Source organism: Coturnix japonica, chromosome 20, assembly GCF_001577835.2.
Source record: "Coturnix japonica isolate 7356 chromosome 20, Coturnix japonica 2.1, whole genome shotgun sequence".
Lineage (NCBI taxonomy): Eukaryota > Metazoa > Chordata > Aves > Galliformes > Phasianidae > Coturnix > Coturnix japonica.
The window spans coordinates 12,033,300-12,045,487 of NC_029535.1; the positions used below are offsets into that span (position 1 = coordinate 12,033,300).

A 12,188-nucleotide genomic window follows, 5' to 3' on the forward strand; every position below is an offset into this window, starting at 1 on the left:
AGACACACTAATTTTTGTTTGAAATAAAACACTTCAATATTAGGTGAGTGTTGAACTTCTTGGAGTTCTGAGATAAGTTTCCTGCCACCAAAATAAGGAAGATTTCAGTTTATCAAGGCACGTTAATGTCATGTGTTAAATATATTTTTGACTTACACAAAGGCTAGACCAGATTGATTTGCCGTGCCTTAAATAACCACCATGTCTCAGGAGAAACTAAGTTTATGTATTTAAGTCTATTCCTGAATCCTGAAGACCTACATGTGGGAGACATTCAAACACGTAATCAAGAACAAAAGCTGCAGCCACTGTCTATCATTCTAAACCTCCACCAGGAAGCTGTTTCCTGCAGTTCCTGTGCCAAAATCCCATAAGCCACTTTAAAAGAGAATATGATCAAAGAAGCAAAAAGAATCCTCACAACATCAAGAGACAGAGACGAAAAGAAAGACAGTGCTGGCTGCCCTGACCCCTTCTGGTGAGACATCAGACTCACCGCACTGTAAGCTCCTTGAATAAAGCAGCTCATTCACAATTACAACATGCACCAATATTTAGACAGTACTTTGGCAACAATACAAAATGAGTTTTATTGCTTCTCTTAGAACTTCTGGAGATATGCTATGACATAACTGGTGTGAAATCAACACGTGTTTGCAGTGTTTGAAATCAAGCCAGAATGAAAGGTAAACTTCCAATAAGATCAATTTGGGCTTAATAATAATTCTCTGGCTCTTGATTTTCCACATCATCTCCCAAGAGTCCAGCACCTCTTGAAGACAGTAAAATTTGTGTAGTGCTTCCACAAGCCCACAGAGACAAGTGGACAGCAACAAAATGTCACACCAAACATAGCAGCTCTTTTTTCTTTCACAGTTTCTGTAAATCTGTCCCTGAGAAGTCATCAGGAAAAGACTATAAGCACGATTTCTATCTCCTGGAAGCAGCACGCATTTACAATCAGTCTTCATCCTGTCCCCAGAAGTATCAGTGAAAGGTTCATAGGTTCACCTTGCATTCAGTGACTGAAAAGGATCACTTCTGCAGGTCAAGGAGATGTATGACATACCACCAAGGGTTTAGCATCAGTGGGTCGGGCATTACAGAATCATTGCCATTGAACTCAACACAGAAAAATGAAAAACAGGTCAGTCGTTTCAGGTAAGTCTCTCTGGTTTCTGATTCCCGAAACCCAAATTCAACCAAGCCTGGACACCCTGCCTTAAATGGACTTGACTCACAACTCTCATGTTCCTTATCACAATTACATTAAGTCTTGGCCTTGAGTGTTTTTGTTGTCCTCTAAACTACAAAGACCTCTCTGTAAATAAATAAATGTATGTTACTGCTAAAACCCATGGCACGTTACAATAAAGTAGGTGACGTGGGTGTTCCACAACTTATTTTGTTATAATATACTTTTTGACTATTAATTGTAACGGTAATATTCTTTTTCACCTCGTGTAATGCAGACTGCTCATGGCAGGTGTTGTTTTCCTCTTCAGAAATTAAAACGGAACCTATATGTTTATTAGTATAATTGCTTAATTGCTATGCATACATGATAAGGACTCTGGCACCACCCTGTTGTGAAGCTATTTCTTATTCATTCAGCTTATCTACGAGAACTAATTCGATGTACGTAGCTCTTCATAATAAAATAACGCATTAGTCATTAAAAACAAACAATTATCACATGCACAATTAACCAGTCATTCACTTTTAAATAAGAACCACTGAATTTATTTCTTTCAATTTCCATGAATCATTTCATATTTTTACATTAAAAAAATAATAACCAAGCATCTATAAAAATACATATAACGTCAAAATACACTATTTAAAAGAGCATTTACACCTCATTTGACTCACATGATGTAGGTGCTGCACAAAGAAAATTAAATTCTAGAGAATTTACTGTTAACACTCATCCTTTCTATAACATTGGGTTTTTTAGTACTGAGGAAATGTGGGGTCAATTCTACTGGCCCAAGTCATGAGCCCCCCTTTAATATCCTTCGCTAATATAGGACCAAATTCTTTGTCAGGTAACTCCTGCAGAATTCTTACAGCCTTCTGGGAGTCATTTCCTAATTTGCAAACAACATACACAGGAAAAGACGCTTGGCCATCAGTTCTCTGCTTTTCTTCACAAATTCTTTTTTCTAAGTATTCCAGATATTCTTTGTCTTTTTCTTCTAATTTACTCAGAGGGATGTGGACAGCATGTTCCAGGTGACAGATGTCCACTTCAGCCTGAGGGCGAACATCCAGCAGCACGTGAGGAACTTGCTCATCCAGCAGTTGTTTGTATTCCTCCACAGATATCCTGTCCTTACTGGACAACAGATGTAAAGTTCTACATTTGTCTGTGGCAGAAGAACCACAGAACGCCTCATAATCCTGAAGGGCAGTGACAGACGGATTGTCACCACAGACGGCACAGTCTGATTTCTTCGGTCTTAACTTGATGTTGCGAAACCGGCCCTCCAGGGCATCAAACATCAGCATGAACCGATTGAAGGTGGAACCCATCCCCGAAACGATCTTCAACACTTCCAAGGCCTGAATGCACCCCACGATGCCCGGCACGACGCCCAGCACTCCGCCGTCCGCGCAGTTCGTCACCGTGTCCGGCGGGGGCGGTTTGGGGAACAGGCAGCGGTAGCACGGCCCGCCCTGGTAGTTGTACACGACCAGCTGCCCCTCCAGCCGCAGGGCGCTGCCCGACACCAGCGGCTTCCCGGCCAGGACGCAGGCGTCGTTCAGCAGGTACCGGGTGGGCACGTTGTCGGAGCAGTCCGCCACCACGTCGTACTGCCGCACCAGGCGCAGGGCGCTGCGGGAGCTCAGAGCCCCGCAGTACGGCACGTAGTGCACGCCGGAGTTCAGCCGCCGCAAAGCCGCCGCGGCGGACGCGGCCTTGGGGACCCCCGTGCGGGCCTCCCCGTGCAGCACCTGCCGGTGCAGGTTGCTCGTCTCCACCACGTCGTGATCCACCAGCCCCAGGCGGCCCACGCCGGCCGCGGCCAAGTACTGGGCCAGGGGGCAGCCCAGCCCGCCGCAGCCGACAACGAGCACGGAGCAGCGGGCGAGCAGCAGCTGCCCCCGCACGCCCAGCTCGGGCAGCACCAGCTGCCGGCTGTAGCGCTGGATGTCGGCGGGGCTCAGCGCCGAACGGCCGGGCACGGGGGGGAGCTCGGCACGGAACACGGCGTCGGCGGCATCAGCAGCATCAGCATCATCCCGCCGGGCAGTATCATCATCCCGCCGGTCGGTCCCATCATCCCGCCGCTCGGTCCCATCCCTGTGTCCCTCCATAACAGCTCCCAGCCGTTCCCGCAGTTCCCGCAGCTCCCGCTCCCGCCGCTCGATCTCATCCCTCAGCCGCGCCGCCTCCGCCATGTCTGACAGCAGCGGGCGGACCCGGTTTCCGCCTCCGGCGGGACACTTCCGGCCCCGCCGCCGGTCCCGGTCGCAGCGGCGCTGACATGGCGGCCCGGCGCGGCGACAAGGTGTCGGTGCTGCTGCCCACGTACAACGAGCGCGACAACCTGCCGCTGGTCGTGTGGCTGCTGGAGCGGACCCTGCGCAGTAGGTACGGGCGGGACGGGACGGAGATCCGAGCGCCGCGGTAACGGGCACCGCGTCAAACTGCCCGCACAGCGGCTCGCGTCGCGTTTCGCGCTGTACGAAGCGCCGGTATCCGCTGATATCTGCTGGTATCCGCTGGTATCTGTTGATATCCGCTGATATCCGCCGGTATCTGTTGATATCCGCTGATATCCGCTCCCGGGCCGGCTGTGCTTTCAGCGGGACGGATTTCGAGATCATCGTCATAGATGACGGCAGCCCGGACGGGACGCAGCAGGTCGCCGAGCAGCTGCAGCGCTTGTACGGGGCCGACACCATCGTGAGTTGTGCTGTTATTTCTGCTCTTCCTGTCTCTCTGTCTCTGATTAGTTCATTTTTATGTACCACGTGGATTTTTAACAAATGAAAATGAGTTTTTCAAGTATTTTTATAACTAAAGATATAGAATTCTAAGGCGTCACAGAAGTAATTGAAATTGTTCTTCAATTGATGTATATTTTTATGTCTTGCAGCTTCTAAGACCCAGACCAAAAAAGTTGGGCCTTGGTAAGTGCTGGTTTCTGCTGGTTTGTAGTAAGTAGATAAAGAGATGAGCAGTGCCCGCGCTGCTTCTGGGCACGTCAGTTCTGTAGCGCCCTGCTACCAGGGCTTGTTTCTCTGCATTTCTAGTGCAGTGACAAGGGTAACGGCTATAAAAACTAGTGCTGAATTAAAAGGGGGGAAACAGCTTTAATATCTGACCGTCAACGTATCATTTTAGGAGCATTTGGTTAATCATGTTGTGGTGAAACTTTAAGATTTTAAACCAGAAGATAAAGCTGAGTTTAGGAGATCACGTATGTTAAAATACAGAGGGAAACTTTCCGTCCTGCTTTCATCAGGCACTGCCTACATTCACGGAATGAAGCACGCCACGGGGAACTTCATTGTCATTATGGATGCTGACCTGTCTCACCATGTAAGCTGTATTTTACACATAGTTGTTTTTTAATCCATTATAATTACATTTTCCCTTATGTCCCCCCACCCTCCGGACTCCTTTCTCTAATCTGTGTTCTTTATATTTCAGCCAAAATTTATTCCAGAGTTCATCAGGTGGGTGCTGCTTCTAGTTTAAACATGTAAATGCTCATTGTTTTGTAGGAAGATTTGAGAGCTGTCTCATTGTAGTAAGAAATGCTCAGGGCAGCAGTTCCAGTACAAGTGATGGGACTTCACTGGGTTTGTTCCAAAATAATTCAGGGGAAAAAAAGTTTCCAACTGGACTAAAAATCCCCAAATTTAAACTAACAGAGCACACGTGTGACATGTGTGACACGGTACTTCTGAGCTGAGCAACCATTACAAGGAACAGAAAACTGCTTTTAAAATGCATAATGGTCATGGCTTGTTTTGCTGCGTTCTCTATTTATTTGTTTAAAGTTGCACATTTTATACTGAGTGATCCTTTTTGCTTTGAAATTCCTACTCGCTTCATACAAATGTTCTTCCTGTTTTTCTGATAAAAACCTATTTCTAATAGAAAGCAGAAAGAAGGCAATTTTGATATTGTATCCGGAACAAGGTACAAAGGAAATGGAGGAGTATATGGCTGGGACTTGAAAAGAAAATTAATCAGGTCAGTGGTGGTTTGTTTTTTCTTTTTTTTCCCTAGACATCTGCACCTAAATTTGTTACTTAGAAATTAATAAGAACTCCAAGTACAGCTCTCAAACAAAAAATCTATGTGAGTTGAACTGTACCGGGTACTGCAAAATGGTGTGAAGTAATAGAAATGTGCACAGTTTGTCTTCAGTTAAAGCCATCAGGAAAGAATTTAGCAGTAAGTTCATGATAGAACAGTTGGCTGGTTCAGTGTACAAAGCTGCGTCAATGTGGGACATTTCTGCCTCATCATCTTTCACCTTTGAGAAAAGGTGAAAACAATGGACGTTCCCAAGTTATCCTTTTACATCATGTAAAGCATGTGCACATCTGATAGCTGTGAGCTACATAGTCACAACTGATTTACAAGTCTAGTGACATTCTTCATTTCTAACAATCTAAAACTCATTTTCCCTTCAGTAGCTCAATAATCATTTAAATCTGGAAAAACTTAATGTTGTGTTTTCACTTTAAGACAAACATTCATTAATAAAATTTAGCAATGAAAACATTAGAAATGTAAGTGCTCCATATTAAGCTACATATATGTATATTTTTAAACTTATTTTCTAGAAACTCTGCTTGATCCTCCTGCATTGTGAGCTGGGCTATTTTGACATTTGTGTTTCCTTTTACAGTCGTGGCGCCAATTTCCTAACTCAGGTTTTGCTGAGGCCGGGTGCATCAGATCTAACAGGGAGTTTCAGGTATGGTGTGCAGGTCATAAACTCCATAGCAGTTTCTTAATTTCAAGTAATAGGAACTGGACTAAGAACAGGCCTTCTTTAGTGAAGATTGTCTCTTCTGTTTGAGAAGGGTGTAAGAAATACATTGCAGGAACTGTTGCTCCAATGACTTTGTTACTTATTTTTTTAAATGATGGTGATGTGAGTGAATGATTACAGTTAAGGTTCCTAAGTGCAGAGCGTTGATTTCTGAAATTCAAAAATAGTGCTTTGTTTCATTTCATTTGTAATTGCTTTCAGGTTATACAGAAAAGAAGTATTACAGAAATTGATGGAAAAATGTGTTTCTAAAGGCTACGTCTTCCAGATGGAAATGATTGTTCGGGCCAGACAGCTGGGATATACGATCGGAGAGGTAGAGTAAAACTTGTGATCAGTGTATTGTACTTCCATTTAAATGTAGTTACAGGTTACAAGGACAGGCTGAGAGAACGGGCTCTTCAGCCTGGACAAGAGAAGGCTTTGAAGGGACCTTATAGTGACCTTCCACCGAGCCTTCTTTTTCCTCCTCTTTATTGTAGAGACACTTCTATCTTGGTTGTCTCAAAGTATTGCATTTTCTCCAGCAACCTGATTCTGCTTCAGATTTATTGCCCTCTGTCATTGGTTTGTGTTCTTCTCCAGCTTTCCAGCTCTTGCAACTTCCCACTTGTAAATTTTTTGATGTGCTCTCTACTGTCCTTGAAAAAGAACAGTTGTATCCTGTATTCCCAGCGGTCTTATTTGTTGCCTGTTATTTTTAATTGAATTGCTCTTGGTAGTGTTGGAATTCACTGGAATTCTCTTTGCAGCCAAATCTCAGAAACAGTTCATTGCCATTTCCATAACCGTGAACTGCTGGAGAGCTCTATTCTGGCACTTCACTCTCTAAATTGTATTGCATTTCCATATGAACATTGGGTATCATTAAAGCCCTTATAAGAGGAACTGAGATGAAGGAAGCCGACTGGGTGCTTTCATACCTCACCTATGTAAGAATGCTGTAGCATGGCCATGTTTTGGTTTGGTTTTGTGTTGCAGAATTTCTCATTATGTTTTGAACCTTAAAAATAATTTTGCTTTTTTTCCCCACAGGTTCCTATTTCATTTGTTGACCGTGTCTATGGAGAATCTAAGCTGGGAGGCAATGAAATAGTCTCCTTCTTAAAGGGACTCCTGACATTGTTTGCTACCACATAAGACTTGCTCCAAAATTACTTTTTTAGAGAAACACTTTCTGCCATCGCTGTGGTTTGTAGCACGTAACAGCAGAAGCTTGATAATGTGCCTGGTGACCAGAAGAACTGCTATGAACTAACAGTTAGATGAACCAACAGTAATTAACTGAATGGACTGTATTACAAAATGCACTGTTCAAAATAAATGAACTGTATGTGAAACTAGTCAAAATAAAGACATACACCCGATGTTACTTTTGTATAAATGATGATGTCTTGATGAAGAACACAAACAGAGCTAAATGATCTGTTGCATTTAGAAATAAATCATTATTCAGCGGAATTTTAAAGATGATTTTGAACTAAAGGCAAGAGAGGTCATAAATATAGTTTCTTATCTTTGTTCTGTGTTCTGCAGATGGTATTTTCAATATACAGCACTGGGTTTGCTTTCTTTCCTCAATGCAGCCATCCATGGCTCTTAGAGCTGAGTGGAGCTGTTTTTCCAAAACTGACAACAACTTGTGTTGTTTAAGAAGAAATATCTGAACAATCTCTGGGTGTAGAGGCCCACTGAAATCTCGTGTGAAATCTTCGAGTTACTTTAATCTGTTTGCAGATTCTTTTAAACAAGCCTCTTTGGAACACTGCCTATAGAAATGCTTAGCATCAAACAAACAAAAGAAAACGTATTGTAGGAAAACACTGGCCTGTAACGTAAGAAGTTGTGTGAGGATAGCTGTGCTGTCTCTAAGCAGTAAGAAATACAGCTGCTATGATCTCTGCCCAGACAGCAGCAGTCAGCAATACGGGGTCTTCTAGGGCCAGAGGTCACAAAGGTCCGGACGCAGTCATGGTTTGTGGGTCAGTCCGGTGCTTTTTGAATCCCTTTGTAGGCTGCTGCAGCATCGTTGTGCAGTGAGCTCAGCAATTCGTACAAGGATTTTGAGGAGAACTCTACTTTAAACCTGTCACCTACTAAGTTCATCACATGTTCCCTACTGTTTCCCTGTTTTCTTGTGTGTTATTTTATAGACGTGCTTTTTCTCCAGATTGTACTCAGTCCTGTTTGTTATTTCTAAGTTCCTCAGACAGAAGCCACCACCAGTTCTCACAATACGAGTAACAGATGACAATTCTATTGTTAGGGGTCGAGTGCCCAGAGCTCCACGCAACGTCTTAAACACGTACTGGGGATTTATACAGCAGCATTTTAGGTTTCAGTTCCTTTCTTAATAACATTGCAATGCTCTGCTTGCCTTGTTTTTGGCCACCACAAATCCCTGAATTAACGTTAACAGGAAATCTTTCACTCTATGTCCCTGGTTTTACAGTTCCGCATAAATCAGCTTTTCTTAATTACATCCATATTCATTTCCTATGAAAGCACAATGTACTGCTAATGTACTTTACTTTCTCCATTATACTTCCTTAAGAATCTGTGTCTGCTCGCACTCAATCATTTGGCAAGAACAGGAGCTTTAGTTCCTTCATGGCTTAAATCTGTGTATATCGTGGCTGTGTTGGCTGGGCATGCCAATGAAGAGGGAGAAGGTAAGCTGCATTTTGTACCAGTAACATCCTTTCCTCTGGGCAGCAAACTGAACACTTCCTTTGGCAAACAGGCAAGGCTATGGGGAAGAGACCTCTCGTTTTATTGTCACTGTGGTACGTGAAGAGACTCTCACACCAGCCTCAGTTGCTCGTATCCATGAAAGAAGCCAGAGCACGTGCTAAACTTCAAGAATATAGTCCCAACTTGGGGTTAATGAACAGGTTGCAAAGTTTTGCACAGTGCTTCACACAGTCTATTATATTATCTTTAACCTGTGTGAGGTGCTTGCACTCTGTGTGGTTTCTGAGGACATTTCAATGCACATCTCTAGTCAGAGCTGTGCTAAGTGACCTAAACAAGCTTGTGTTGAAGATGCTTGTTGTACAAACCAAAGCTCCAGCTTTGAAAAGGGGCTGCTGAAGTGGATATCACCTATTGTCAATGGACTTACCAGCTGATCAGCTACACTACGTAACAGCTGGGCTGTGAGCAGCTGTGGTCTCCTCATGCCCTTAACACTTCCCAAAGCTCATGCCCTGAGATGTAGAATTTCTCATTCTTAGTCATGTGAACCTCAAAAGGACAAGCTGAATCCTTCTGACTACAATACGATCCCAGAACTGGGACAACCACTTCTTCACAACCAGGTCCTAGTTAACATATCCAACTGAACTGGAAATCAGTATCAATATAAGATCCCTAGTTTATTTTGTTTGGGTACTGGGGTGAAGAGTCGTCTGGTCTGAAGTAGTGGGAACTTGGCTTCAGTTCTGGCTTGTTTTTAAAATACGAATCTCTAATCTGTGCCTGCAGTAAAGATGTGCCTAGTTCCAATATGGGCAACAGAATAAAACAGATTTTCCAACGGACTGTGTAGAAAGCCAACTGCAAGGCTGCACAACCTTCTGTGTATCAACAGTAAAAAATAGCAATGACTAATCAATAATATTTATCTAAGGGTCTATCAAGATGACTAGCATAAGCATGGATTGAAATCTTGGCACTACTGAATTAAATGACAGATTGTCTACCGAGTTCAATACATTGGACTTCAGCAACAGCTTCTCACCAGTCAGCATTTCAGAGCAGTTTGCACATTTTAACATTGGGATCAATGAGAAAAGAATATACGCAGACAAGAGGATTGCTTACCAGACATCATCACTGTGTTATGACACAGTCCCCCAAGGTGTCACATTGTAGAAGACATGGCTACAAAAGCTAATCACAGAACTTCTCTAAAGCACAGGAACTTCTGGAGTATCATTTTCTCTTCTGTGACCCTGTCAAGTTTCACCTTTTTGCTTCAGGCACAGTGGCCATGCATAGCATCTTATGTACTGTGATTGGTATCGTTCAGAAAGATCTGAGCACTAAATGGTACTTCCACATTTGTCTTCCAGAACAGGAAAGATCTTGACTGAGCTCCTAATTGCTGCTAGAGTGCCCAGCTGCCTTCCAGCCCACCATGTGTGCAAGAACAATCTACAAAGAAATGACTGGACTTACTACCTGGTGAAGTTCATGTCCTGACTCAAATGTGCCCGGAGTTTTCTTGTTTCCTCTCCATTTTTCCCTCCTGCCGGCTCTTGCAGGGGAGGCATGTAGTGGTACTTTAGATGGGCTGATCCTGTTAAAATAATGTAATTACTTGGTATTAGAGCTTGAATGTAGGAGAAGTGAAAGAGATGAGCTGCATGAGAGTGCTAAGTTATTGAAATTTTGAAGTGAGGCGATTTTTAATTAGACTTTCAGTTCACATCTTTCATTAAGAAATTCCTCAATCTGAATTCATTACTGACAACATGGAAGGTATCAGTCTTACATCCACAAACACAGTGTGCTTTGTCATGGCGGAACATCACCTCCAAGGGATGATGGATATTTGACTGACCCAGCTTTCCACACGTTTTGGCCCCGGTTCTGGGCTGGGTGCCACCATCACAACGTGGCTGGGCAGCTTTTTCCAGCTGGAGTTTCCCTGATGCTGTCAGTTCTGGGGGAATTGCTCAGAGCACTTTTCTAATCTCATTGTTCTATTCTATGGAGTTCTGCTCCTCTCACCTCGTGGCACTGCTGTGTGCTGACATCCATCTCACAGTCTCCAGGGATGTTTTTAGGTGTTAGTGCTCCACAAACCCTCCTTTCTTCCACTAAAACACAATTTGCTGTCGCAGGTAAGTTTTGTGCGTGTCCATTCTGTTGTAAAACAGACTTTCTGACACCTACTGACTCTTGTGGCCACTGATGGGTGTCAGTGAGGAGGCTGGTGAGATGAAGGTATGATCTGCACACAGTGCTCTCGCTTCCACACAGTCCAACCAGGAATTCTTAGGCCAGGTAACAGACAGATTCTCACTGAGGTCTTTATGGAAGGTACCGATGTGAATGGACAGCAGCGGTGCAGGCTGGCGGGATGAGCCGTGTTAGCAGCGCGTTGCTGCTCTGTGATGTGGAACACACCGCGCTCTGTCACCATTGTCACCACTGTCACCATTGTCACCATTGTCACCATTCCTCCCATGTCCCGCCCGGCTCCTCGCGCTGTGCTCACCCTCAGGTACCACCGCCGCCTCATCCCGCGCTCTGAGGCACGGAGCGGGCCGGGCTGCAGGCCGAGCGCTGCCTGCTTCGGCGCTGCGAGTCTCGTTCCACACCCTGACACCTCCGGCTGCCCCGGGTCTCCCGGCCCCGCTCGAAGCCTCCCCCTTTATCCTGCCCCATTCCTTTATCCCGCCCCATTCCTTTATCTCTCCCCATTCCTTTATCACTCCCCACTCCCCGCTCCCCTCCACTCGTTGCCGTTCCTCGTTCCGCTCATCCCGGTCTCTCCCTGAGGCGCCGCACGCGACGGCGCGCAGCCGGCCCCGGGGTCACGTGCGTGTTGCGCGGTCACGTGTCCCGGCAGGCGCGTGCCCCCCGCTCCATGTGTGGCTGTAGTCCCGGCCGGTGGCGGATGGATACCGGGCGGTGCCGCTCCCGCTCCGTCCTTATGGCGCGGCGCCTCCTGGCGGGTCGGGGTAGATCCCGCCGCCGCCGCCGGCCCCGTCCGTCCTTCTCGCGAGAGCCCCCCGCTCTGCCCCCCCCAACCTCCCCCTCCCGCTCCCAACCGGTTCCCCGGTGCCGCGTTGGCTCCGCACGGCGGTTGCAGCTCGTCCCTCGTGGCGGTGATGTGTGCTGTGATGCGGCTGTGATGCGGGATGTACCGGTGGTGCCCCGTTATGTCTCGGTTCCCCCCCGCGCCGGTTCGCGGCCCCGTCCCCTCCCGCCGGACAATGAGTCCCGTATGCTAATGAGAGTCTCGCGTCACTTCCGCTCTTTCTCGGCCGCCATCTTGGCCAGGGCAGGTTCTGGGCAGGACGGACCCGGCCGTATTGTCTGCACCGCACCCCCCGCCCCGGGACCGAGCCCGGCGCCGCCGCCCCCCCCCGCAGCGCCGCCCGTGGTGCCCGTTCCCGCACACCGCCCGCTCCTCCCCCGCCGCCTCCCGCC

General features: G+C 46.2%; 1 protein-coding gene and 1 long non-coding RNA gene across 2 annotated transcripts in view; both read right to left on the reverse strand.

Annotated features, from left to right (window-relative positions):
• LOC107323204 overlaps positions 1-11,745 on the reverse strand; it is a 19,615-nt gene extending 7,870 nt beyond the window's left edge. Inside the window, exons 1-2 of the long non-coding RNA XR_004309422.1 lie at positions 10,761-11,745; positions 10,209-10,326 (exon numbers count right to left, since the gene is read on the reverse strand). This is a non-coding gene — a long non-coding RNA (uncharacterized LOC107323204). The remainder of the gene's footprint in view (positions 1-10,208; positions 10,327-10,760) is intronic.
• On the reverse strand, positions 1,716-5,209 carry MOCS3 (molybdenum cofactor synthesis 3). Its single transcript, XM_015882055.2, has one exon. The coding sequence runs from the start codon at positions 3,910-3,912 to the stop codon at positions 1,954-1,956; it is 1,959 nt and encodes a 652-aa protein (XP_015737541.2). The 5' UTR covers positions 3,913-5,209; the 3' UTR covers positions 1,716-1,953.
• Positions 11,746-12,188: the final 443 nt, after the last annotated feature.